This window comes from Podarcis filfolensis (genome assembly GCF_964270895.1).
Source record: "Podarcis filfolensis genome assembly, chromosome: 8".
Taxonomy (NCBI): Eukaryota; Metazoa; Chordata; class Lepidosauria; order Squamata; family Lacertidae; genus Podarcis; species Podarcis filfolensis.
In genome coordinates, this window is record NC_139611.1 from 912,705 (window position 1) to 940,517 (window position 27,813).

A 27,813-nucleotide genomic window follows, 5' to 3' on the forward strand; every position below is an offset into this window, starting at 1 on the left:
ATTGATTGATTGATTGATTGTGTGACTGCGGAAATAGATAAAAAAAACCTCATCCAGACAATGAGTATCATCAGTGCAGGTAAGAAAAAATAATAATTTTAATTTTTATCATCTACAATACTGTCTTATTTATTTTATAGTACAGTACATTGATGACCTTGAGCCAGACATCCTGGAGAGTGAAGTCAAATGGGCCTTAGAAAGCACTGCAAATAACAAGGCCAGTGGAAGTGATGGTATTCCAGCTGAACTATTTAAAATTTTAAAAGATGATGCTGTTAAGGTGCTACACTCAATATGCCAGCAAGTTTGGAAAACTCAGCAGTGGCCAGAGGATTGGAGAAGATCAGTTTACATCCCAATCCCAAAGAAGGGCAGTGCCAAAGAATGCTCCACCTACCGCACAATTGCACTCATTTCACACGCTAGCAAGGTTATGCTTAAAATTCTACAAGGAAGGCTCAAGCAGTATGTGGACCGAGAACTCCCAGAAGTGCAAGCTGGATTTAGAAGAGACAGAGGAACCAGAGACCAAATTGCAAACATGCGCTGGATTATGGAGAAAGCTAGAGAGTTCCAGAAAGACATCTACTTCTGCTTCATTGACTATGCAAAAGCCTTTGACTGTGTCGACCACAGCAAATTATGGCAAGTTCTTAAAGAAATGGGAGTGCCTGATCACCTCATCTGTCTCCTGCGAAATCTCTACGTGGGACGAGAAGCTACAGTTAGAACGGGATATGGAACAACTGATTGGTTCAAAATTGGGAAAGGAGTACAACAAGGCTGTATATTGTCTCCCTGCTTATTTAACTTATATGCAGAATTCATTATGCGAAAGGCTGGGCTGCAGTAATCCCTAGCCGGAATTAAGATTGCTGGAGGAAATATCAACAACCTCAGATATGCAGATGACAGAACCTTGATGGCAGGAAGTGAGAAGGAATTAAAGAACCTTTTATCGAGGGTGAAAGAGGAGAGCGCAAAATATGGTCTGAAGCTCAACATCAAAAAAACGAAGATCATGGCCACTGGTCCCATCACCTCCTGGCAAATAGAAGGGGAAGAAATGGAGGCAGTGAGAGATTTTACTTTCTTGGGCTCCATGATCACTGCAGATGGTGACAGCAGCCACGAAATTAAAAGACGCCTGCTTCTTAGGAGAAAAGCAATGACAAACCTAGACAGCATCTTAAAAAGTAGAGACATCACCTTGCCAACAAAGGTCCGTATAGTTAAAGCTATGGTTTTCCCAGTAGTGATGTATGGAAGTGAGAGCTGGACCATAAAGAAGGCTGATCGCCGAAGAATTGATGTTTTTGAATTCTGGTGCTGGAGGAGACTCTTGAGAGTCCCATGGACTGCAAGAAGAACAAACCTATCCATACTTAAGGAAATCAGTCCTGAGTGCTCACTGGAAGGACAGATCGTGAAGCTGAGGCTCCAAGACTTTGGCCACCTCATGAGAAGAGAAGACTCCCTGGAAAATACCCTGATGTTGGGAAAGATGGAGGGCACAAGGAGAAGGGGACGACAGAGGACAAGATGGTTGGATAGTGTTCTTGAAACATGAGTTTGACCAAACTGCAGGAGGCAGTGGAAGACAGAAGTGCCTGGCGTGCTCTGGTCTATGGGGTCACGAAGAGTCGGACACGACTAAACGACTAAACAACTAAACAACAAGAACAACAACAGTACATCGATTATTGCTTTCATTTTATTGATCAACGGTCTGGTTAGATAGTAAAATTCCTGTTAAATTCTTGTTTTAGGGGTTATTTTTAAAAGTCTGGACTGGATTAATCCCCTTTGCACTACTTTCTATGGGAAAGTGCACCTTGGTTTTGGAACGCTTTGGTTTCGGAATGGACTTCCAGAATAGATTATGTTTGAGAAACAAGATAACACTGTACTAAATTGAAACTCAGTTAGTGTAGAAGCAGAAGAATCCCTGTTGTTAAGTTGTGGGTGAACATATCAGATGACACAGCGATTCTTCAAACAGCTCTTGTTTATTCAGAGGCCAGAACTGAGCTGAAGGGTTCAGTCAGCCTGCTTATATAGAGCTCCAGTACACATAATTGTAACAACTTTCTAAAACTATCCAATCACTGAACGTCACTTTCGATCCCTTATTTGCATAACTATCTACAGTATCCCCCTGCTAGCCCAGGGTGAGAACTTCAGTACACCTGTTATCGGATATCTTGCATTAAATGTCTACTGTTTTTATTTGCAGATGTCTGAGTTATATTTTGTGATTGTATGAAATTGCCATGGCCCTCCGCTAGTACAATAAGCCCCATCATCCAGCCCAGACATTGAGGTCCACCTCCAAGGGCCTTCTGGTGGTTCCCTCACTGCAAGGTTACAGGGAGCCAGGCAGAGTGCCTTTTTGGTAGTGGCGCCCACCCTGTAGAACGTCCTCCTGTCAGAAGTCAAGGAAATAAACAACGCTCTGACTTTTAGAAGATATCTAAAGGGAAGTTTTTAATGACTGATGTTTTATTTTGTTTTTATATTTACTGGAAGCCTCCAAGAGTGGCTGGGGCAACCCAGCCAGATGGACAGGGTATAAATAATAAAATATCATCATCATTATCATCATCATCATCCAATATTAGGTGGAGCCAGAGCCAAAGAAAAGACAAGTGGAGCCAAATAATGCTACTTTTGTCCCGTTCTTTTGGAGTCTGCCAATGACACTCCCAACTGCCCACACTTGCATTATTCCATCAGGAGACACCTCCAGTCCATCCAACCATCCACACTCCTCACACAAGAAGGTCTGGATTGCTCTTCCTGAATATCCCCAACATTTAGTCACAATAATAGCTATGGAAATGCTGCTGCCCACTGATGGGAATTGCAGTCCAAAATGTCTGGCGGGCACCAGGCTGAGGAAGCCTGCATCTTATGCACGGGAAAAAGCAGCCCCCCTTTCTGGTTGCAAAATGAAGTGCCCCTCAGGCTGGGCCTTCAAGAAGACTGTTTCTTATTTTTAATATTTGTTTTAACGGGTCGGTGAGATTTTTCTTCCTCCCTATGTAGCCGGGGCAGGGTCTGGATTTAATCAAGGCTGTGGTCCAAGTGTGTTTGGTTTGGGCGGGCTATTTTAGCAGAGCCATGGAAAGAGTTTCACCAAATGTATCAGCCCCTAGCAGATGGCACCTTAGTGTAAATATACATGATGAAAAGGGGCTTACATAGAGAAGCCACTCTCTGCTCTCTGCACTTAGAAGCTCCCCCATCCACTCAAGCGAGTGACAAATGATGAAGGATGATTGCAAGCGGTGGATCTTTCAGTCGATGCTAAGTAAAGCTTTCAGGCTGAAATGGCACAATTTACTTTTTGTGTCAACTGATGCTTCAGATGGTCAAAGTCTTGCTGGACCTGGCCAAAGCGCAGAGTCCTTTGTAGCAGCCAAGCGACTCTGGAAGCTCATGCACAGAGCATGAAGGAGATGGCCTCCCCTTGGGTCTCGTCCCCAACATCTGTCATTTGGGGATATACAGCAACTGCTGCATTCATTTAGCCTGGCTCGTAGCAATCCTATGCAAATTGGTAGAATCATTCATTCATTCATTCATTCATTCATTTATTATATTGACAGTCCACTTTTCTTCCAAGTTGGGATTCAAGGCAGCTTCCAACATTAAAAAATTATGACAAAATGCTAAATAAATACTGTAATATGTTAAGATCTGGTTAACGACAACAATTTTTTGTAATGTATACAAGTCTGTTTTGTTTTCTACATGGGTTCTTTCTTTCTTTCTTTCTTTCTTTCTTTCTTTCTTTCTTTCTCCCTCCCTCCCTCCCTCCCTCCCCCTCCTCCTTGTTTAAAATAAAATAAAATGCTAAATAAAACACATGTTTTTACAATGTCATATACTTACTAAGGTTTGGGAGAAAGTAGTGGATTATACAATAGGACTGTGTGGAAGAAGCAAAAATTTTCAGAGGATAATATTCTTTTGAACTGCATGCCTACTATATGGAAGTTGACATCTGGACAATGTAAATTGATTTTCTGTGTCCTCACAATGGCCAAAAGACTTGATAGTGCTGCATTAAAAATATAAATGTAAGATCTGACGACACTTGCCACCTGTGAGCAGACTGCTTATAGATGCAGACTTTGCATTGACAAGTATAATGAAAGTTGGAACTCATTTATACAAAATACAGTAGTAAAAAAAAGAGAGAGTTATATGAGTGTATTAGAAATAACTATATATCTTTTTTGTATAACGTCTATATTAGATAAGGATATATGGAATTGTAACTGCTAACTGTTAACATTTATGGCAATATACTATATCCTAAAATAAATAATAATTTAAAAATGCTAAATAATAAAAACAAACTAAAAACAATAGTTAAAATACATCACAACACATTTAAAATCAGCAATTAAAATCCAGTTTGCCAGTGGTTAGCATCATCTGCTCCTTGGTTCTCAAAGGCTTGTCTGAAAAGGAAGGTCTTAGGGTACAGGCAGAAGGAGAACAAAGAGGGAGCCAGTCTAACTTCTCTTGGGAGGGAATTCCACAATGTGGGAGTTGCCACAGAAAAGGCTCTCTCTCGTGTCACCACCAACTGTGCTTCTGGCTTTGATGGGACCAAGAGAAGGTGCTCACAAATTCATCGAGGACTGGGGAAAGTTCACGGATTATCTGAAAACTATCTGTGATGAACAGACAACACTAGTGGGTTTTAAGGAGGCTTTGTGATAGTATAAGGTATATTGTAAAAAAGAAATAGAGATGGAAAGATAATATTAAATTGGCAATATCATATAGAAAATGCGTGAAGATAAGAAAAATGGATGATTGAGGGATGTGCTGGTGGAAGTTCAAAAACAGGAAATTTGTAAACATGGTTGTACGGATTTATTTGTAAAGGAAAAGCTTAATAAAAATTTATAAAACCGAAAAGAAAAAGAAAAAAAGAGAAGGTGCTCACCTGAGGTTATTAGGGAGATACAAGAAGTAGATACTTCCGGGCTGCAGTAGCCCAAGCTATAGAGCTTTAGATGTCATAACTTGGGACTAATGACAGGCTAGGGATGCATTTTAATTTGCATTTCAAGGCAAAGCTTCTTACCGCAGACTTCCCAGCTCAAGGTGATATTGTTGATATCACTGCCTGAACTCTCAGCCGAAATGGCTGTTAGTATTTTAGAACTGATCTTCAGACTGGGGAAATGTTTTTGAGAAAATCAAAAACATCAACAGATTCACCTATGGATCTGTTCAGTCTATAGAACCACTGCCTAAATCCTGACTCTTGCCAAAGCTTGAGGTGTGTGTGAGCATGTGTGCATAATGGTGTCATTTCACTGTTTGATGACCATAAAATTTAGCGACACAAGATAATTTAGTGTTGTGGATCAGGAAATAATATCTCTCAGAAAGTTGTAAATGTGATGGCAGCTCCTTATCCCGAGGAGTATGACAACTTCTTACAACATGTGAAGATTTATGGGTCTATAATAATAAATATCACAATGAAAATATCCCTCTTGGAGGCTTTGCTGAAGAGTCCTGAAAATGCTGGTGCTAGATGTGGTCTCTGCTACTTCATCACACACAATGTGTGTCAGGTTACAAGGTTAAGTCAAGAACAAGTTCAAGAATCAGACACATCACCACCAATCCATTACAATGGCAATAGGATGGCGGGACAGATGGCTTGAGTAAATAGCAAGGGTTTTTTCCAAAACAAAGAGGGCAGTTAATGCAAAACTGCTCTTTATATTCAGTATAAACACTTCCCACGTTCAGTAATGCCCTTTGACCTCATGGAAATGCCAACATTTTCTTAACAAAACCTTACAGATATTCCTCAGCCTTCTGCAGACATATGTCTGGTGGTATTTTCATTGCTTAAGAAAACAGGTTGCTTGCACAGAAAATGTTCCATATGCAACTAGGACACCCTGGAGAAACAGCCACTCAGGGGTGCCTGACTGAATGAGCCAGGCTGCCTCAAACCTTTGCTAGCAAGCTGCAGAAGAGAACACTGAACTGTACTTTTTCTAATTTAATTCCCTTTCTCAACACCTGTTTTTTTTCTAATGAATTGATGCTCTTATATTTTGCAAATGTCTTACCTTGCTGCAAGTTTCTCATCGGCTTCTGATCTCTACCAAACAGCAATGTGGGCAAAGAAGAAGGAAGATGCCACTGAGAGAAAATATATATAAATCAGGGGAGCAAAAGAGTGATGAAGAGCACCAAACCAACACAAACAAGATGAATATTTGCCTAGGTGGATGTAATGCTCAGCAGTTTGGCTGCATCCAATGGGCTGCTTCTGAATATCAAAACGGGAGATTTTTTGGCACAGTCTTCTTGTGATTGGCTGGTCTGGTAAAGACATGTCCTGCTGGCATCAGACATCTTCACCAGCTCCCAGCAGAAGTCCCAGGTGATTCACTCCTGCTTTCCTTCTCCTTCAGGTAGTTGCTTAGCAATCAAACCCCACTAAAGTAAACATTAAATTAGGACATTTTGCCCCAATATTCAACTCCTTACACTGAATTGCAGTTGCCATTTTACTCCCCATTTCCCAGTCTGGAGAGATCCTATCAGAGTTCTTCACAATCCCTGCAAACATATCTCACTACAGATCCTTGGAAGACTCTGGTCTCTACATCCCTCGCTTGGGAGAATAGATCACTTACCTCCAGCTTTGGTTGCAGTCTGGCGCAGCAGCAGAAAGTCAGTGCTGTCTCTGACACATCTGGGGGAAGGTGTCACTTCCTCCTCCACCAGGCATGATGGGTGCTGGGGTTAGCCGCCAGGGAGGGCGGGATACAAATAAAAGTTGTTGTTGTTGTCGTCGTCATCATCATGGTTGTAGCCAATCACGGGTGAGCTTGGAGGCGTGGCTTGGGGAGCAGACCAGAGGGTTGAAGTCTTCCCTCTGATCCACTCTCTGACCATAAAAGCCAGCTGTGCCCAGGCCCTGGCTGTGCCCCCTCATTGCTGGATTCCCCACCTACCCTCCCTGCTCTTTAAGTGGCCCAAGGATAAATAGACAGCCCCTTCAGAGGACCTTGCTACAGAAGTATCGTATATGGTTGCCATATTTGGAGACAGGGAGGAATTTGCTTTTAAACAAATTGGGCCTGTCTGGGGGTTTTACCTACCTCATAGCAATTGTCACAGCTTGATGGCAGATAAGGCATTTGGTTGCATCATTTGTGGACAGTGGGTGGATGGGGGCCCACTCCAAAGGATCAGGGTATCCCCTTAAAGGGATCCAGTGGGGTGCATTTGTCCAGATGTCTCAGATGGGGGGCAGATGGGCCATGGCACCCCAAAATGTTGTGGTTTTTTTATGTACACCATAGGATAGATCCTCACCCTTGGTTAACCCTGCCAAAGTAATCAACTAGCAGATAGGTTGGTTGATTCAGGATACACACCTATTGCCTTCAACAAAACCTGCTGATACCAATAAAGTTGGGGTCTTGGATGTCCTGTGGTGAGTGCTTCCGGACCAGCAACATCCATGTATTCCTGCCATCTGCTTCCCTTTTCTTAAGCAGTTACTGATATACAAGAGGACTTCTGCACTTATTCCATGGCTGCTAAGCTTTCTCAAGAGTCTTTGGTGAGGCACCTAGAGGCTTGCATCTATACAGTGGTACCTTGGGTGACAGATGCTTCAGGTTACAGACGCTTCAGGTTACAGACTCTGCTAACCCAGAAATAGTACCTTGGGTTAAGAACTTTGCTTTAGGATGAGAACAGAAATCGTGCGGCAGCGGCAGCAGGAGGCCCCGTTAGCTAAAGTGGTACCTCAGGTTAAGAACAGTTTCAGGTTAAGAATGGACCTCCAGAATGAATCAAGTTCTTAACCCGTGGTACCACTGTGCATACAAGTCAGCAGATGCAATTTTTATGCAAATAAGTGTCAGCTTTTGCCAACTTTTTTGTTTGGATACATTTCACACGGGGGGGTGAGGAAGTAGCTGCCTTACTTGCTTCTCTGGCTCAGATATATAGCATACGTAGGCTACCCCAGCAAAATGAGCAATAACTGGTTTTATTTCTTAGTTTCTGGTACCCAGCTTTTCTTCCGGCATCCATCGCAGAGCCACTTCCAAGGACAAAGGCCTCAAGCATGCTCAGTTCCAACAGTTTCCTCAAAAGAACACATTTGCCTTTTGGCCAATGGGGGCAACCACATAAACATACGTTACAGGAGGTTCTTGGGCATTCCACCCACTGCTTTTCCTTTGCTCAAGATCCCTCAGCCTCACATCTGACTTCCAGGGCAGCCCACAGCTGTTTGGCACTCTGCAGTGACGTCCCATTCAGGCACCCCAGGGCACTCCTGAGGCACAGCTGCTCCAATGCCACAAAGACTTATGGGCTGGGTGAGGGTCTGGCCAGGCTGAGGTCACAGCCACTCATATCACAACAAAAAAGTAGCAAGGAAGACCACACATGTTCTGATTACGGTTTCTCTCCTACAGTCTTCACAGGCCAACCTCATCATCAATCTTCCTCTGAAAGTCATCCACATCTTCATAAATAAATGCCACTTAAGGGCTGCTGAGTTTCCCCTTTCTCAGCACAGTTTACATTTGGCACTTATTGGGCTGTAAAATTTTTCCAAGGAAGGAATCAAGCACTTTCTCTATTTGCTTTCTTTCTCTCTCTCTCTTTTAAAAAATAAAAATTCGTGTACCATACTCCAGGTATAATTCAGGCAGATCCAATAAATAAACGCTTCCTGGAGAGCAAAGTTAAATGGAAGTTGTCCACTTCAGCTAAATTTTCTAAATGCTCTGGACTTCCGGGTCAGCGCCATCGACGAATGGCAGAGTTCCTCCGGTCGGAGGAACGGGCTCCGTGGAAATTGGGTCTTCCCGCCGCGGCGAAGGCGGGGACCCGCTAGAAATCCCAGGCGGAGGAGCCTGGGAACGTGGGGTTTGGCAGAGCACCAAGAGCGCCTCCCCTTCTCTCAGGGAAACCCCCTCTTTGGGGCTCTGGAGCGAAGTGGGGTGAGCAGCGCGGTGCAGCGAACCGATTGCTACTTTCACGGAGGGAAGCCGCACAGCCATCACCGGAGAGCGCTGACCTTTTCCTGATGACAGTTGGACTCTAAACAAAGTACCCGTGAGTAAAAACAGAAAATTGGATTAAGAAATTTATGAATTAGGCTCCGAAGCGGGAAGGTTTAAACAGGAAGTCCGCCTTCCGCTTTTTGTAAACAGACTGAAGCAAAAACCTTGCAATCTAATAGCCTGGAAAGTTGTTTTAAAGATTGAAATTTCCTGCATCTACTACCAATAAAACCCCCTTGGAAGCAGGAGAAAGGGGGGGAGGGAATTTGACTGTTTAAGCCTGCAGGAGAGAGAGTAAAGGAATATAAGTTTCCATCGTCCCAAACCTGGGAACGGGGTGTCAGGACAGAAATCGTTGGAGACGTCCATTGATTAAAAGTGGAGCACTTTGACAGATAGTCAAAAAAAAAAAGAGAAACAAACTAACTTCAACGCTGCTTTCTGCATTTCAAAGAAACAAAGTATTTGAAAATCGAAAGTAATTTTCCTTTGTTGGATACATTTTTGAAGATGGATACAAATAGAAATTGTGTCCCCTAGAGGGAGCCTGTCAGTTTGCTGTTGCAGTTTATTCGGAGACTTCACAGCTGCGAGATTGAGATCGTGGGACCAGTCGTTTGACCTTGAACAGAAATGTGCTGGGAGGAAGTTTTGGTGTCTGCCCTTGGCAGGACAAATGCATTGCTGGAGCAGTTGCATGAGAAGATGAACTTGATGAATGAAAAGTTGGACTTGATGACTGCTGTAGCCAGTGAATATGATTTAACAGGAAACAAGGATAAAGAAACTATACAGAGACCAATTCAGGAACCTGGTTCGACAGGGCAAGTCCAAGGGCAGATGAAGACGGAAGAGGTTGCGACTGCACCCCAAGCAACACAAATGGTGAGACCCAAAGTCCTGCAGGAGCAAAAGCCGCTGCTTTGGAAGATTGAACTTGGAGTGTGGCTGGAAGCGTCTGGAGTCAAGGAAGCTCTTAATTCTGGTGGGACTATGAAACAGGTTGACAATTATCTTTTGGATAACTACTTTTTGGATTACAATGACGATGACGGGGAGTGGGACTGCGGGGAATGGGCTAGCTTGATGAAGGAAAATGGAGATTATTACCGGCTGGAATTCCCCAGAGACCCACTCCCCAAAGAGAAAGGAAAGAAACTACGAAAGAAACCAACAAAAGACAAAGAAGAGCGTAAGCACAAACAAGAACAAAAAAATTTGCAGAAGGGGCATAGAAGAGACTTAAGGGCCTCGGACATAAGATCACCAGATTGGTGGACTGGATGCAATGATTAGAAAGGACTGACATAACCCGAGACCAGGAAGAAGGGACGTTGGATAAAAACTAGAGAAAAAGAAAAAGTCTATAAAAAGAAAAAAATCTTTCTATTTTTGGAATTAGTTTTAGTAAATTGGCTTTAGTAAAAAGGATTTAAGGAGTTATGTAGAAATATGGTTTAAAATTTGAATTTTAAGATTTTTAAGGCAAGACAAGGTTAAAGAAATTAATGTAAATTGAACAATAGAATATAGCAAAAGATGGAAAGGATATGTTGAGTTAATAAATAAGATAGACTGTTAAGATAAATTATTTAAACAAAAATTGAGAAATATGGGAAGAATTTGCTGAAACAACGAATTAAGCTAGAATACAAAAAGGGAGGTGTGAGGAGGTCCAAGAAACAAGCAAATGAAAAGGTGCAATATGGGATTTGTATTCTTTTTTCTTGTTTTTTCTTTTTGTACTTTCTTTTTGATATATTTTTCTGTTGTATTTTTCTGTTCCTTTTTTTATACTTATGTATTTTTGAAACTCTGAATAAATATCATATATAAAAAAATAATAATAAATTTTCTAAATGCTCCCACCCTAACTCTGCTGCCATTGTGGAATATGAAAGCCATTGTGGAATATGAAAGCTGGACATTTTGTCCTGGAAGGACATTTGTCCTGGACATTTTGTCCTGGAAGGAAAAAGCAGGCTGGGGGAACCTTTCTCCCCACAGGGCCACGTTTCCCCAAACTTTGATCAGACAGCCTTTCAAATAGAGGCTCATGCCATTGCCAGTTTATTTATATGCTGAATTTTCCACAAGCACATTTGTGCTCAAAGTGGTTCACAGAAAAATCAAGTTCTGACTATGGTAATACAATAAAAATCTATACAATATCACTGCAACATAGCACTAAAAGAATGAATACTGAATAGAAAACAATCGACAGTTCCTGCATTGCAGGAAGCTGAACTATATGACCCTTGGGATCCCTTCCAACTCTACAATTCAATGATTCTATGAAATAAACATTTAACCAGCCATACAGTTACAGATAGGTACATGGGATATTAGGGAAGGGGTAGTACATCTAGGGAAAGTAGCACCTCTAGGGAAGGGGTAGTACCAGGGGTAGGACCTGGTGGGGGACATGTCCTGCTCCTTCTGGGGTAGTTTGTGGCTCCTAGAAGCTGCCAGCAGGCGACAGTGGCCACAATCCCTGGAAGCAGCTGGCTAAACCAAGTGAGGGGAGCTGATGGGTCTCAAACCCTCTATGAGTGAGGGACTTCCCCTGCATGTAAAGACAGGCTCTGGCATAGACAGGACCAATCGTGGGTCCAGTGGGCAAGAAGGCGGTTGGAGCTTTTAAGCCGCAGCCTTTCAGGGGTTAATTTTATGTAGTAGATGAAGATCCTTACATCATACATGGGGCTGCTGCTCACAATCCCATTGGTCGCCAACCCTGCCTACCCCTGGCTTCCGGCAAAGCCATTATCGCCTCATGGGGGCTGAGTTGCAAATCCAGGACCCTAATGGGGAACTACAAGCTTATGCATTTGGGAAGATAATGGAATGTGAGCTTACTTTTTAACTGCAAGAGATAAGATAAGTCACATGGCCTTATGTTATCAAGACACGAGGTCAGTCGTGAGGTCAGTCGTGGCTAATTACCAAATGCCATGGTCAGCTCTTCAAGACCACGGCCATCATTTAGAACATGTCAAAATATTTAAAAGCATTCACATTCCCTCACAATTATTTATTTCATGGTTGTCTTGGCTGGTATCTATCAGCCATCAAACGCCTGGGCAAACAGGAATGTTTTAAAGTTTCTCCTTCTGAAAATCAATAATGAGGGAGACAGATGCACCTCACCAGGGAGAGCATTCCACAGATGGGGTACCACCACCAAGAAGGCCTTGGCATGAGGCAACGCCAACTGGGCGGCACCATTATTCTTTAGGAATATGCCATCAGCTGGTTAACATGAGACACAGCTGCTGCATAGTGTGAACTGTCAGGCTGTACATTTCATAGTGTCTGACATAACATTTATATCCTACCTTCCCTTCCTGAAGCTCAAGGAAGGGGCGGGTAGAGAAATAAGTTCAGCTTCCATGTTAATGAGAACCAGCTAAGTCACACTTTCTGAACCAAAGCATGAGCTGAAACAACTATCCTTTGAAAGTAACAGTTCTTCAAATTTTACGAAATCCATATTTAAAGTGTATGTTAGGGAAATGTGTGCAAATCTGTGTGTATGAGTGAAAATAAAGTATGAAATCCACTTTATTAGACAATATTGAGAACGCAAGTGCATGCATTAAAAGAAATGTGCACCCAATATATGCAAATGTTCGACCATCCTAGCTCAAGGTAATGTGGCCTCTTGGGGGACCTCCATCTCCCCCCACCTGCCTGACCTGTGGCCTCTCAGAGGACTTCCAGGCCAGGACCTGCCTGCAGCTGAGCAAGTAGGGAAGGGACCAGGACCCCAGGCAGGCAAGCAGGCAGGCAGCCCTGGAAACACTGGCTGCACCAGCTCAGCAGGCCCCCGCGGCTGGGGCAGCACTATCAAGCCTGCCTGCTCTGGGGACGCCCTCCCCCGGGGGCAACACCAAAGGGGCTTTCCCCCCTGGGGTGGCACTCTAGAGGTGGAACGAGGGCCTGGGCCAGCTCTCTTGTGATGAAATTATGGTTTTAATGGAGATAGAGTTTTAACTTCGGTGGGTGTGGTTTTATTGGGAGTGGAGCTGTTTTAAATTGTTTTAAAATGTTATATGTGGATTTGTATTTTGTATTTGAATTTGTGAGCTAGGATATTATTTAAGGGATTATGTTGAGGAATGTATTTTTTATTAGTTTGTATACATCAGTATTGCTAACTGCTTTAATTATTGCTATTGTGCACTTTGTGCTTTTTATATTGTAACTTTAAGTTGTGAACTGCCCTGAGACCTATGGGTATAGGGCGGTCTACAAATTTAATAAAGTCCAACTACCTAGGTGGTCTCCTATCCCTTTTTTGCATCCCATGTGCAAAATGGCCACCCTAGCCCCATGTCCGTTCTAGGGCCATAGGGTCTGCCCAGAACAGAGGCTGATTCTGTCTGCATGCAGAGACATGTCAGGACCTCTTCCAGAAAAAGAAAGAAAAAGGACAATGCATGGAAAATGTTCCTCCTACCAAAAAACAAGGCCAACTTCGAAAAGTTGAAAGCAGACCACAGTTATAGGGGCGTATCCTCTGTAATGAAAGAAAGCTTTTTTCCTATTTATTTCCTTTCTTTCAATTTCCCATGTTACTGCTCCTGCCTAATGGAATTAATTTGTCATTGCAGCATGTTCTGGCAGTATGTTGTTAGTCTGATAGCAACTGTGACTCAAATGACCTGATTATTTTCTTGCGCCATGGAGCAAGCTTTTTGGCAGAGTTCCATAAAGTGTTGTCCAGAACATACAGTATCTGGATGGCAAAACCAATAACAGTGATGTGGCCTTTTCAATGCCTTCCGAATGCCTACATTTTGTGCAGTCAGAAACTGTGTGGGCTGAAGCAGGACTTCACCCAGCATCCATGTGATTTACCTCCAAACTTTCCCTTGTTTCTTGTGCACCAAGCAAATGAACATGTGGAGGTGAAGAACGGGGCAGTGGGGGCAATACCACTCTCACCCATACAACCAGGCAATGCCTGCTCTAGGATTCAGAGTACCTTTGGGGGAAACCTCCTCCAGGGGCCCTAGGGTTGCCACACCTTCAGTGCCAGGTAGGTGTGAGTGTCTTTTTTAAAAAAATAAAAAAAAGGTCCGTGCAGCTTGCAAGATTCAGGATTAGGCAAATCCATGGAGCAGGCTGCAAATTATTGTATAGACTTTTTGGCAAGCTTCCCCTTATATATTCTACCCTCTCGGACACAGGGCTACAGTTAGAGATTAGGATCCTGGCACAGCTACCTCTTTGCTCATCCCTTACAGAAAATGACTGTTCTCCTGCACTGTCAAACCATGATTTAGCATTATGAGGATTAGTTTATCTTGGGCTCTCATGTCCCCCCCCCCCCAGCATGGCCACATGAAGCAAATCAGAAGCTTCCACTTACAAGCCAGCTACATAAACCACACCTTGTTTTAGTCAACCAAAGTTAAGACTAACCACAGTTCATCCAGATTGGATGTCACAAGATACAAGGGTGAGCCTAATATGGAAAGGAAAGCTTTTGAACTCTGCCAGAAGAGCTGGAAGGAAGGGCACACCAGCCTGAGGCTTGCACAGACTCAGCCCCATGAAGCCCATAATGCCAAGCCATGCTTTCATAATACATGGACATGCAAGGCTCGCTGTTCAGGAGCAAAATGGCTTACCTTGCAGTAACAAGGCCTCTGCAGCAAACTCTTTGTGGCACAAAGATGGATGTCTGCAGGCAGCCGAGGGGTTATCTGTCCAGTTCATCTTGTTTGTGGCCCCCTCCTCTTCCCCAGAGGAGGTGTGGGGCGAATTGTCCCCATCATAAGAGAAAGCCAGATTCTTTTCAATAGTTTTTATTTTATTTCTCTCTCTCTCTCCCTCTCTCTCTCTCTCTCTCTCTCTCTCTCTCTGTGTGTGTGTGTGTGTGTGTGTGAATTGATAAAGGCTTCCTACCAGTCTATAAAATCTGCTGATACTTTAGCTTGGCCATAAACTCATAATCGCATGCAGACTATGCTGTGCCTGTAAGTGCAAGCAGATGTATCTCATTGCTGAAATGCTAAATCAAAGCACAAAGGCCCTCGCTGTTATCTCCAATCATCAATTTACATGAAAAGCAAAGGACAGATTTTCAAATTTTATCTTTTGCAGAGCAGAACTGAGAGATTACATTCCTGAAGAAGCAGGACATTGCAAGAAAAACAAAACAGCTCAGAGAAAAATAAAGTTTTGTTACTTGGGGTTTGTTTACTTGGAAGGTTTTTGTCTCTTTTTTTAAAAAAAAACAACCACCACCACCACCCACCCACTCTGAATCCCATACCAAAAGGAATCCCTTCCCACTAATGAATTGTCTCTATTGTAGAAGAAAGTACTGACTCCTATGGAAAACTGCCACTGATCCAGGGTGTAAGGATGGAGGGAAACATGCTTTGTTCAGCCTTTTTCCTTTCAGTGTCTGATAGGGAATTTCTGCAGTGGGAAATTCTGCTTTTAAAAAATGCTGCCTTCCCAGGCCTGCGGCAGGTCTTCTGGGGCTGAAGTAATGCTCAGCAAAGGTTAGGTTATCAAGCTGACATCTTTTTAGCATTAGCTTTCTTGCCCTACACAATGTCTAAGCAGTGTTGGCTTTCAGATGTCTATATTAGCATGTTCCAAGCAGAAGGCTACCTCCCAATGTGCTGCGTGTGGGAGTTGGGCAACCCCCAGCGCCAGGGAGCTTGCAGGCCTCTTGTTCTGTCTCCCCCAGGGCCCTCCTGCCTTTCAGCAAGGCTCTCAAAAGCCCCGGGCTTCCCTTGGGACAAAGGCAGCTGAAGAGCCTTCCAGCAAGCAGGAAGCAGGGAGCACTCGTGCCATTCAGGGGCAGTCACCCAGCAAAAAAGCAGGAGCAGAACCTAATCTCCTCACAGTTACCCAGGGAGATTAACCATTCTGTGCAGTTTATTGTGACAGAAATTGTCTGTGTTAGTGACAAGGCAAATTGAACCCAGAAGGCTTGGGGGCTGCCAAGGTCCAGGGCATTTTCTCCATCCAAGAGAGAGAGAGAGAGAGAGAGAGAGAGAGAGAGAGAGAGAGAGAGAGAGAAGCTGTCCCCTTTTCAGCTTGCAGCCTGGCAAATTCTGGAGATGGATGCTCTTCTGCTATTCACACATTTTGGGCATCTGGGGCTCCAGGCAAAGAGTCTGGCCCAATGGCCAGTTGCATTCTGCTCCCATGGACAGACAGGTGAGACTGCATTCTTGGTTCTTGAGGGAGGCTTCCAAAAGTGTTTTAGTTTAGAAAAAAGCAAATAAGCAAATAACACTGGAATTCATGGACATCCAATGAAGTTGAATGCTGGAAGATGGATGACAGATAAGAGAAAGTCCTTCCTCCTCCCCCAGGAGGCAGTGATGGCCACCAACCTGGATGGCTTTCAAAGAGATTAGGACAAATTCATGGAGCCTAGGGCTATGGATGCTCACTGGCGATGAGGGCTTTCCTCTGCCTCTCTTCCTCCTTGTATGTCCCTTTGGCCCTGATCTGCTTTCTGTGGCTTCAGCCTTGGCTCTTTGGCCAACACCCTTATCTCAGCATCTGACCACCTAGAGCAGATTCCTGCTGAGACCAGACACAACTATACCTCTCAGATCTGATCGCTTCCATAATCAAATTCAGTTGATTCTGGCAGAGATAAGTTCCATAGGTTAACTCTGTGCAGCATGAAAAGGGACTTCTTAAAATCTCCCTTGTATCTTCCAACATTTGGCTTCATTGGATTTCTACAAGTTCTAAAGTTATGAGAGAGGGATGAAAACTCTTCTCTGTCCACTTTCTCCAGGCCAGGCATAATTTTCCTTGCTCTTCCTTGCCTTTTCCATCCACTAAGAAGCCCCAATGCTGCAACATTTCCTCATAGAAAAGTCACCCTGCCCCCTGGATCATTGCAGTTGCCCTTTTCTGACCCTTTTCTGACTCTACAATGTCCTTTTTGAAGTGAGGTGACCAGAACCCTTCACAGAATTCCAAGGGTGGTTGCACCATAGATTTGAATAAAGAAAGATGAGTGAGTGGAATGTCCTTTGTCAACCTTGGGCACAACAGCAAATGACCAATATCACTGCCGTCTAGAGATGGTTCTAAATTATCACCATGCCAAAGAATGGAAAGCAGTTCCATAAATGATGTTACCGGCCACCTGAATCCCTGCCGAGCCATTCACAGGATTCCAGGGGTTCTGGCCTTCGGTCAGTGTCTGTGCTCCTTTGCAGAAATGAAAACATGGCTGAGGCTGCAGTAGCTTTAAGAAATATGATGTATTAACCTATTTACTCCTGAATTTAGATGGAGGGAATCTAGATCTTACAGCATGGTCATCTCAAGAGGGGTCTGTTCCCCACAGCAGTGCAGTGCTGGAGTCCAAGGCATCTCTCCCAGCCAGCCTTCAGCCAGCCTGCCCAAGATGGATCTCTGTCTTTGTTCACCCCTTTTCTTACCAGTACACCTTGCTAAAGACTCTCTTTTCCTGTCACCTCACACCCAGTTATACTGGCAACCTTCCAAATCTGCTGTCTCTGTTCATATCTCGGAGCAAGTGAGAAGGATGGTTCTCTTGCCTTGCCAATGGCCCTCAATGCTTTCTTAATGGTCCTAAGCTTGGCCAGGTCATCCTGCATAGGCTAGCTCAGGAATTCCTCTGCAGCTGGTATTTTCCCCTTTTGATCCCAAATAATCAGAATCCTACCATTTATTAATTTCTAGGGTTTAGTGGTGCCCCTTCTAAGCCTATAACATCAGTCTAAGAGAATGCCTTTTCCCATGGCATTGAGGTCAGAGAAGGAGGCCTGGCTGGCAGTCGTTACACAGAATGACTCATGCAGCGCCTGGTTCCATAGAAGGGCCTTTTCAGTGGTGGCTTCACATCTGTAGAGCACTCTCCCTACTTCAGGTGCATCGAGCTACACCATGGTTTTCTTTTAGGAAACTGGTGAAGGCGTCACCTTCTAGCCAGCTTTTGGGTGAGATCATCAGTGACTGAACAATTCATGAATAATTTGGCACTGCTGATTATTATGAATTGTAGTGTTTCAACTATCATCATCATTATCATCATCATCACTTCATGGGAACTGTGTTACATATCCACGCTATGTTGCTTTTTGTGTTACTCTGTTGTAAACTACCCTGCACAGAGACCCTTGCACCGTGAAAGCCAGCAGATGACCCTTGCTGCTTGACTAGAGACAGATCTGGCCAGGCCAAATCCCTCCATTGCCCATTCATTCTATTTGAGGAGCTCACAGAGTCCCAGGCTGTGGGGCTCCTGGACCCACATTTGGGGAGGGGTGCATGTTGGGGGCAGGTCTGCCAAGGAACAAGCAGATTTCTTACCATTCCCTAAAGAACCCAAGGCTTGGACTGTCTCCCCACAGCCCAGGTCGTCTCAAGCGAAGTCGAGCTGACAGGGTGTTTAGCAAACATTTAAACCCAGGAAGCTTAATAGCTCTTTCAGGATTATTAAATAAACATTGAGAATGAGTGAGGAGGCAGGCAAAGGAAATGGTGGTGGGATTGGGGGTGGGTGGGGGCTAACATAAACTTTCCAAGGCTTGAGGCCAGGGGAGGTGGAGCAGGGCAGAATCCTGCCAAGTCACGACGGCCCTCTCATAATTTGAGAAATGCCACAAATTCGTGAAACTTTGCACTGCTGTGTCGTGTTAATTTTGGGAGGGAGAGCCATGCAAATGTTTAGTCTGGTGTTAATATTTCATTCCAGTCAAGGCCACCTTCAGGTGGGAGGCCAAGGCATCTGTTCCCAGTCCTGTTGAGGGGGCTGCGTTAAATTCAGTGACACAGCATTTTACACACAGGTGTCACGAGATCTGTGATGGCAGATGGTGACCTGGACATATCAGGATATAATGAACCTTTCAATCAGTGCTAGAAGAGATTTGGGGGGCAGCACACACACACACCCATGTTCAAAGGCAGCCAAGGAGGCTGAGCGCAGAGCCAAGTGCAGTGTGGCTTCAGTGGCTGGCTCCTTCTGCTCTTCCTGCCATGAAAGGGAAAGAGCGGGGGAAGCAGTCCCCGATCAGTGGTGGCGGCAAGAGCAGCAGCAGGAGGAGCCACGGCCACTGAAATTCCATGGCCACCACATCCAGCTCCACCTACAGCTCTTTCCGTGTCGTGATATTGCACACGCAACACCCCCACAATTCTCCTTCGGAAGCTGGCGCCTCTGGACCAGAGAGAGATGGGACACTTTCCTCCAAAGGTTTTCATTCTCCTTTCCATGGTGACCCACAGAGGCATAAATAAGACAATGCAGCATTTTTAACAGTCAGAAGTATGGACACATACATTTTTTTTTGTTTTGTCCTCCTGTCACTCCTGATCAAACAGGTTTTGCACCATTATCAAACCATGCAAAGAAAACCCGTACAAAACCTTTTAACCAGAGATAGAAATGTGCTAAGAGCAGTCATCCCTCTTGAAAACTGTTTTCCGATTGGGGCGGGAGGGGGGAACTATTATCTGTCTCAAGCCCCAGAAAAGGCCCTTAAGTTAAAGGAAGGGTGAAAACTTAGATACAGATACAAAACCTAAATATGAATTTATCTACAGGTGATCACTCAGGTCGCTTGAAACACAACAAACTAGGGTTAGAAAACAACATTTCTTCATAAAAACACTCATAAAAACTTTAGTTAAATGAACGTGAATAGACACAGGGAAAGCACTTGAGAGGGAAACAGAAGAAGTATGAGCCTGCACATAGAAGTGAAGTGGTTCCATCAAACAGTGTGTCCAATTCTGGGCACCAGCTCCGGCCACTGATGTGCTGGAGTCTCTTCTTCCTTGAAAGCCAGATCCTCAGAAATTGTCCTGGGCCCTAAAGTTGCAAGCCTGTGCCTGCCTCCTTGGCAGTGAGACCCAATCAACTCTCTTCTGCGCAGGGTCAGGCTGCATGTTTTGCAAACACCCGAGGTGGCCTCATCCTCATCCTCTCTCGACTCCATTGGTTCCACTCAACAGCAGACCTCCAAGGAAGCAGGCAAGGGGCATTCCCAGTCCTGCTAGATGATATCCTCTTAGCTGGAGATGCTGGGGATTAGACTTCGGACCTTCTGCCACTGACCTAGGAAAAGGGGGAGCTGCCATCTGCCTTGCCAGATCATGGGCCCATCTTTCTCCATATCATCAACACTGACTGACAGTGGCAGACCAGGATTTCAGGGAGAAGTCCTTCCCTTGTGCAATGACCTGCACACAGATAATCACTGGCCCCAATATGTTGCTGATAGTGCTGATATGGGCGGGGGGGGAGGCCTAGTGATGGCTCCCAAGAGAATGTGCTGGAGCTTCCAGAACATCCCTGCACATTTATTCATTTATTGATTACTTTGCTGATCCAATGACCTCTACTGACACTCCTTAAGAGACCCAGAGCCACTACATCGCAGGACTGAGGGAGGCAGCGTGTTAACCAAATGCAGGTGGTTAGTTTTCCCCACTCATACAGGTGCTTCCCTTCAGAGCCAAAGCTAGCTCATTGCCACATACATCGCTCTGCACTTCTGCCTTGGACAAGATCCATCATTCCCCTTCGCTGGGGAGGTGGAGCAGAAAATGAAACTTGCCACTTGAAAAGATAGCACAGAAAAAAGTTGTGTGTGCGGAAACCAATAGGTTGCCTTCAGTATTCCGACAAACGAAGGTCACCCCAAGAACTCAGTGCAGGACAGCTTGATCTCATGCATGCTTACTCCAAAGTAAGTCCCACTGAGTTAAGCAGGGCTTACACCCAAAAGGTGTGCATAGGACTGCAGCCATTGGCAGAAAATCCAAACATTTTATTCAACACCCTTATCAGTATTGAGCACAATCTATGTGAACAATTCTCCTGCTCAAGCCCCATTGGAAATGGGCAAGACCACAGCAAAAATAAGCATCTGAGTTGGGCCTGACTACATGGAACAAATCCGATTCTTCTGCCCAGTAGTCCCACAAAATGGAACTGGAAAAGCTTGATTCTGTGATTGGGAGGGAAATAGGAAGAGACCAGGCAAATTTGCCTCGAGCATGTCTTACCTCTCTACTCTCCGAGAGGAAATGCATTTATAGTATCCCTGCTCTTCATATTCTTGCTCTCTCCACCCCACCCCACCCCGCATTTCCCAGAATTGCCACTGGCAAAAAGCTCCCCTCATTTTTGGCTTGCCAGTTTTATGCTGGGGGGATCTTATACACAATTTCCGTTTTTCTTTATAAAGCCACAATAAAAATGCACAACTTTTAGATGTGAATCCAATATGCAAACTGGAAATATTTGCATATATTTAGCCAATTTGTAAATGTCTCATATTGCCTCATATAACAATGAAGAAGAAGAAGAGTTTGGATTTGATATCCCGCTTTATCACTACCCAAAGGAGTCTCAAAGCGGCTCACATTCTCCTTTCCCTTCCTCCCCCACAACAAACACTCTGTGAGGTGAGTGAGGCTGAGAGGCTTCAGAGAAGTGTGAACAGCCCAAGGTCACCCAGCAGCTGCATGTGGAGGAGCGGAGACGCGAACCCGGTTCCCCAGATTACGAGTCCACTGCTCTTAACCACTACACCACACTGGCTCTCACAATGGATATTATGCCTGTTTCCAACCTGGTGTCCCGTCCCCCCACATGCTGTTTGACTACAACTCCTATCATCCCTGACTACTGGCCATGCTAGCTGGGGCTGATGGGAGTTAGAGTTCAAGAACACCTGGAAGGCACCAGGTTGGGGAAGTCTGGGATATTGTGGCAGCTCTGGTTTGGGGCGGGTGGTGAGTCAAGGTACCTGGGAGCCATGGTTGGGCAGAATTTGGCTGCGCTGAGTGCAGAGGCCCCAACCAGGCCACCTGCTTTCTCAGCTTTGAACAATGGATGTGTCTTCTGTCCCTTCCCAGCATCCATGAGGAACTGATACCTGATCCCATTTTAAATGGTATTGGAAAGAGATGTCTGTGTTTTGTGTCAGAGACCTTGCACAGAGAATCATGGGGCTGCTGGGGTTGGGCAAATGTTGAGACTGCTTCTCTCCATAGAGCCTTTGCTGGAGTGGGGGACCTGCAGCTCCCCCAATGTTACTGGACTCCAACTCCCACCAGCTCCAGCCAGCCTGACTAATGGCCAGGGATGCCCCACATCTCTGTTTTTCAGAGTAATACAAAGATTTACAAGTAGCCTAAAAAGATTGCCATATGGCATTGGATGTATTTTTCTGCTTCTTGGGTTCTGTTATTTTTATGAAAATCAATATTAATAGAATAATGAAGAAAAAAGCACAAACTCCATTCTTAAACCTCAACATATCTCACATTTAACAACAAAATAACTGAATTTAAGAGGGGGTGGGGTTCAGGAAACAAGAAAATAGCATACTTTAAAACTAGAAAAAGCTACCAAAAACAAAATCCAAGGAAAGGGAACAGGGTTATAAACAATCATGTAACTTGTCCCTCCTGGGAAATAAAAAGGAACCCAGCAAGGTCCAAGCACAGTTAAAATAACTTGACACATTAATTAGCAACAGTTCATTAGATTACACTTTTCAGTAAATAACTAGAACAGGGATGGGCCACTGTCAGCCCCCAGAGCAATGTTCATCTAGCCTCTGGTGATGCTGTCAAAACTGAAGTCAGTATGCAGTAAAAAGCTTCATTCATAAGGACGATAAAAATGTTTTCAAGTTGCAGTACATATTCCATACTTTAATGCTACACATCTCTTTTGCTTTCCCTAAGCAATTTGTAAATGTAAAAATTATATTGGTATGTAATATGCTGTTCCTGAGTGCATGGTGTGCTCCGTAATTGTGAGGCTGTTAATGCTGGATGGCACCTGGGACAGCTCAGTGGATAGCGCCAGTGGCGGAGGAAGGGGGCAGGGGACAGTCCACACTGGGTGCCATCTCTGAGGGGGGTGACAAGAAGGTACCCCGCGGGGTGCTTGTCCCGCCGCCGTGAGCAGAAGATCCCACCGCCATCCGTACGGCGCTTGAGTGTATCAGTGCCGCGCATGCACTGCCGGGCGGTTTGCCCCGCCCCTCGACACCCCACACTGGGTGCCGGAGAGCCTTCCTTCGCCCCTGGATAGAGCATGAGACTTAACCTCAGGTTTCGGGGTTCAAGCCCCACATTGGGCAATGTTGGAAAAGATTCCCGCACTGGAGGGGGTTCGTCCCTTCCAACCCTACAATTCTATGAACATTCCAGAAGGATCTGTTTCTGCAGCAAAATGCACTTCTTTCTCCGAGCCCTCAGACCATTGTGTACAGCAGCCTCCCCAACCTAGGTGGCAAATCCAATGGTCAGAAATTAGAGGAGCTGTAGTGTAAAACAAATGGTTGGGGGAAGGCTGATTTAAAGAATGCCCCCCCCCAAATACAGACACCAGTCATTTCTGAACTATGGCATTATTAAACTTACTCTACCCCCATTCTGCCAATTTAACAATTAACTCTTTATCTGCTTAATCCTGTGCCTTGGCAACACACAGGACAAATGGAGTGGAACCCAGGGGTTCTCGAACTGTTTTGACCATGGTTCTCCCCTCCCTTCGTCTGCCTTGAGGAGGCAACCGGAACCCAAGTGCTTCCATTTATTCCACAGGAGAGTGTGAGGGTTGCACACAACCTTCTGCTGGTTCATGTGATGATATGTGGGCTGAAATACTAGCCGAGCTGTGGAAGCAGAAGAGGAGCCAGATGGGGCATTGAACTCCATCTTCCAACAACCACCTATGTGGAAATTTTGTCAGAAGAAAGAAGCTCTTCTGAGCTTCCTTCTTTCAAAACTGAATTGATGAGCCAAAGGGGAGAGATTTCTACCAATCTAATGTGAACTAATGAGGGTCCTCCGGCAGGGGACACTGAACTATGATTAGGGGAGAAATTCAATTCAGTTCCCATTTAAAGATGAATCTATCAAATCCACACTTTCCAAAACAAAACACAATCAGACCCCTCGTTAGGAAGGACTTCCTGATGTTACAAGCTGTGGAACAGACTTGGAAGGGGGTGGACACCCCTTTGTGAGGGGTTTCTTAAGCAGAGGCTGGACGGCCTTTCAGGGAGGGACTGAACTAGGTAGTCTTCTAAGTTCACTTCCAACTCTATGATCCAATGAAATGATTTAAAACACATCAAGTAAGCATGACATATGTGGGTGGTCTTAGGGTCCTCATTACTTCCTGTTGCACCTGCAGACACTCAGACTAAAGCTGAGTTTTTGTTTTTTTACAGACTAAAGCTGAGTTGAAATACCTCACAGTTTTTGTCGATGTTTTTGCCTTGCCAAAAGGAAAGAAAGAAAGAAAGAAAGAAAGAAAGAAAGAAAGAAAAAGATGTATTTCAGTTATATATTCCATTATACTGCCCTCAGTTACCTACAGTGGCATCATCACACAGCAAAATCTAACTGGCCACCTCTTGCTATGACACTATCCCATTCACCACAGGATTCCTTACTGGGTGGGATCGTCCACATGGATGGTCACTGAAGAAATAGCCAGGAGAAATGACAGAATCAGAAAAAGGAGGTTATTCAGAAATCTTACTTTTTTAGTGAAAACTTACACCCCAGTGACATTGAAGATTTCTCCCTGAAAACTGGAGAGCAGCCAGCACAGCTCTGCTGAAAGTGCTTCCTTTCAAAATCACCTCAGTCAGGGGCTTATAGAATCATAGAATTATATATAAAGTTGGAAGGAATCGAGAGGGTCATCGACTCCAACCCCCTACATTGCAGAAAGCTCAACTAGATCATGCGTGACAGATGGCCATCCAACCTCTGCTTAAAAATTTCCAAAGAAGGAGAGTCCACGCAACACCAGATTTAGGGCAGTGCCCAGCACAGGGCACTGAGCTAAGGGGGCACAACATTGAGAAGATCCATCACTGAGAAGATTCATTTGGGGTGCCAAATTTTAGCCTGGCTCAAAGATTACCCAAATCTGCCCCCATCCACCACCTCTCATGGGAGTCTGTTCCCCTGTTGAACAGCTCTTACTGTCAGAAAGTTATTCCTGTTTAGTCAGAATCTCCTTTCTTGTAACTTGAATCCACTGGTTTGAGCCCTACCCTCCAGAGCTCCCTCTTCCATGTGACAGCCCTTGAGATATTTGAAGACGGCTCTCATATCCCCTCAGTCTCCTCGTTTCCAGGCTGAACATACCCAGGAGGATGGCCTGGGCAGGGGTGCGTGCCTGAGGAGATGTGTCCCCAATGACAGATAGAGAGGCTTGGAGGGCTGCATTTGGACCTGGGCCTGAGGTTGCCCACCCCTGCTCTAAAGGAACAAACAGAAAGAAACGACAAGGGATCAAAGTTCAGTGTCCACCAGGGCAGAAGGAGCCAAAATGTATGAGCCACCAAGTCCAAAAGAAAGTCTGTGCAAGTTCAGGGCCAGCAACAAAACAAAACAAAGAGAAGAGAAGAAATGTTCCAATCCTGGCACCATCTGATCATTTGAAGACGGAGTGAAATGTGGGGCACTCGGGACTTTTCATTTTCTTCATGAACTTTTTGAACTCTTTGTTTTTCTTATCCCACTTGTGGATGGCCGTCAGAAGGTACTGGGTCTTCACTTTGCGCCCCATGATGAGAAACTGGTGACTGAGGTTGTCCAGTTGGTGGCAAGGACAGTCTGCCCCGTTCTTCAAATAGAGCACCAGCTTCTTGAGATCTTTCTTCTTGATGGTGCCCAATTTCAAGGGCTTCTTCTTCTTGGGGATGATCTTCTTGTCTCCATTTTCTTTTTTTACCTCTTTTATTTTCATCTTTAAAGCTGGAAGTCAAAAGAAATGGGAAAAGGAATTTTTAAAACTCTTACCCATCAGGCACATGTGATCATAGGGCAGGTGAAAGCAGGATCCCATTTCACTGCATGGAATGACTTCATTTCTTATACCACAAAATTAATAAGACATGAACACTGATGCAGCACGCATCAACTTGAAAAAAATAACCGTGGGAAAGGTCAAGAGATAAATTATTAATAGGGGTTAATAGGTAGGTTGGCATTATGATTTGCAGGTCTTGGTGTCAGCAATCAGGGAGTGGAAAGGGGTCATCTGCTCTCTTCGTAACAAAAGTGGGAGGAAAGATAAAATGTTATTTTCCTGTTGCAACTTCCTGTTGCAGATAGTTTTCTATTGCAAAGCTTTATAATAAAAAGAAATAATTGAGAAATAAATGAGTGCTAGCCTCTTACAGAAAGCAACAATAGCCAAGTGTCCTGTGGCCAAAGATGGAGGGATATTGCATATCCCTATATGTGTGTACATACTGTATGTGTGTACATACATTTCACCCAACGGCATGTGAATTTAGCACAAACAAGCTTGTTCAAGTCTACATTCACGGTCTCTTAAGTTGTGATCTTCTGTCAATTGCATTGAGGCAGCAATCAAAAAACCAAGGTTTACCTTGATCACCCTGACTTTTGAGCAGGCCTGCATAGGATTGCACTGTGAGCGATCCTAGATATAGGAGCTTTAGTAGCACCCAATCCTTGCAGTTTTGCTTGCAACTTGAAACAGAAGAGCAATGCCACTTCCAAAACTCTGGAACCCAAGTGAACTTTTGCAGCCAGACAGGCAGGACTGCCCCTCTCCCTACAGCCAAGCGCTGTGTGGGTTGTTTGTGCACATTTGTGTGGTGGGGCCAAAAGGTCAAATGCTCCTCTCCATCTCACTGCAGATCTCTCATTTCCAACTGTGGCTGCAATTTAGTGAAATTTTAAAGAAACAGATAGTGGCCAACCAAATGCCTGTAGGAAACCAATGAGCAGGACATGAGCACAGGATCACTCTCTCCTCTCTCCACCTGCAGCTGTCAGCAATCCAGAAGCACAAAGCAGAGCAGTTGCAGATATAGTCACCCCACTCTGGCTTTTGCAGGTCTGGAAGGTACACATAAAGTTAAGAAGAGTCACACTGCCTGCTCCACTCATTTTTGCCTCCGGCACCCCCCACCCCCCCGCGCGCAATGCAAGTGGTTCTTGGAAGGTTGTCTTTGAGGTCATGTGGCCCTCTGGCTGATAAGGCTTGTGCCCCACTCCTGACCTACACAGGGCCACACCTCCCCCACCAACACCACCACTTTAAATACCGGTCAAAATCCACCATTTCTGTGAAGCCCTCGGATTAACTCCTTTGTCCCTCACTCCTTTCAGAAACTAAACCTAAGTATGTGGAACTGGATGTGTCTCATGTTGGAAATGCAACAGCAGAGATCATTCAGTGTATAACTCAGGGGTTAATTCTGTTGGTGTTAAAGTCGACTAGCTAAGAAGGGGAATGATGGAGATGTTGCTTAGCAACCAGGCAGAATGGCTTAATCTTTGCTGAAGTACTGATTGACTGTACAGTTCTGCAAAAGCTTTTCTTCTGTATGTCTGGTTATATGTCTGCCTGCTATAAACAAGGTCTGCTCCTTTCTTCTCAAATTATACACTGTTTTTGCTCAGTTTGCTCAGTAAAGTGTTTATCGGGGCTTTTCTCTCTGGACTCTGCCTGTATTATTTAAGTGACTTTGCTAAACTCCAACCCAGTTGCCTGTTACTCCTACCTCTGTCTCTTCCCACCCATCTCTGCTGTTCCTTTCTTCTGTCATCTCCCTTGCTTTGAAATTTACACTGTGAACTCTTCTCAGGGCAGGTCTTTCCCTTTGCTTCCTTTACTCTGCAAAGCACCATGTACAACCAAGAAGGTAGCACAACAAGAAAAGGGCGCACGGAT

General features: G+C 44.7%; 1 protein-coding gene across 1 annotated transcript in view; it reads right to left on the bottom strand.

Moving 5' to 3' along the window:
* Positions 1–19,622: 19,622 nt before the first annotated feature.
* SFRP1 (secreted frizzled related protein 1) overlaps positions 19,623–27,813 on the bottom strand; it is a 54,024-nt gene continuing 45,833 nt past the window's right edge. Inside the window, exon 3 of the mRNA XM_083629604.1 lies at positions 19,623–25,859. Within this exon, the coding sequence (XP_083485730.1) occupies positions 25,537–25,859 (323 nt within the window). The 3' untranslated portion in view covers positions 19,623–25,536. The remainder of the gene's footprint in view (positions 25,860–27,813) is intronic.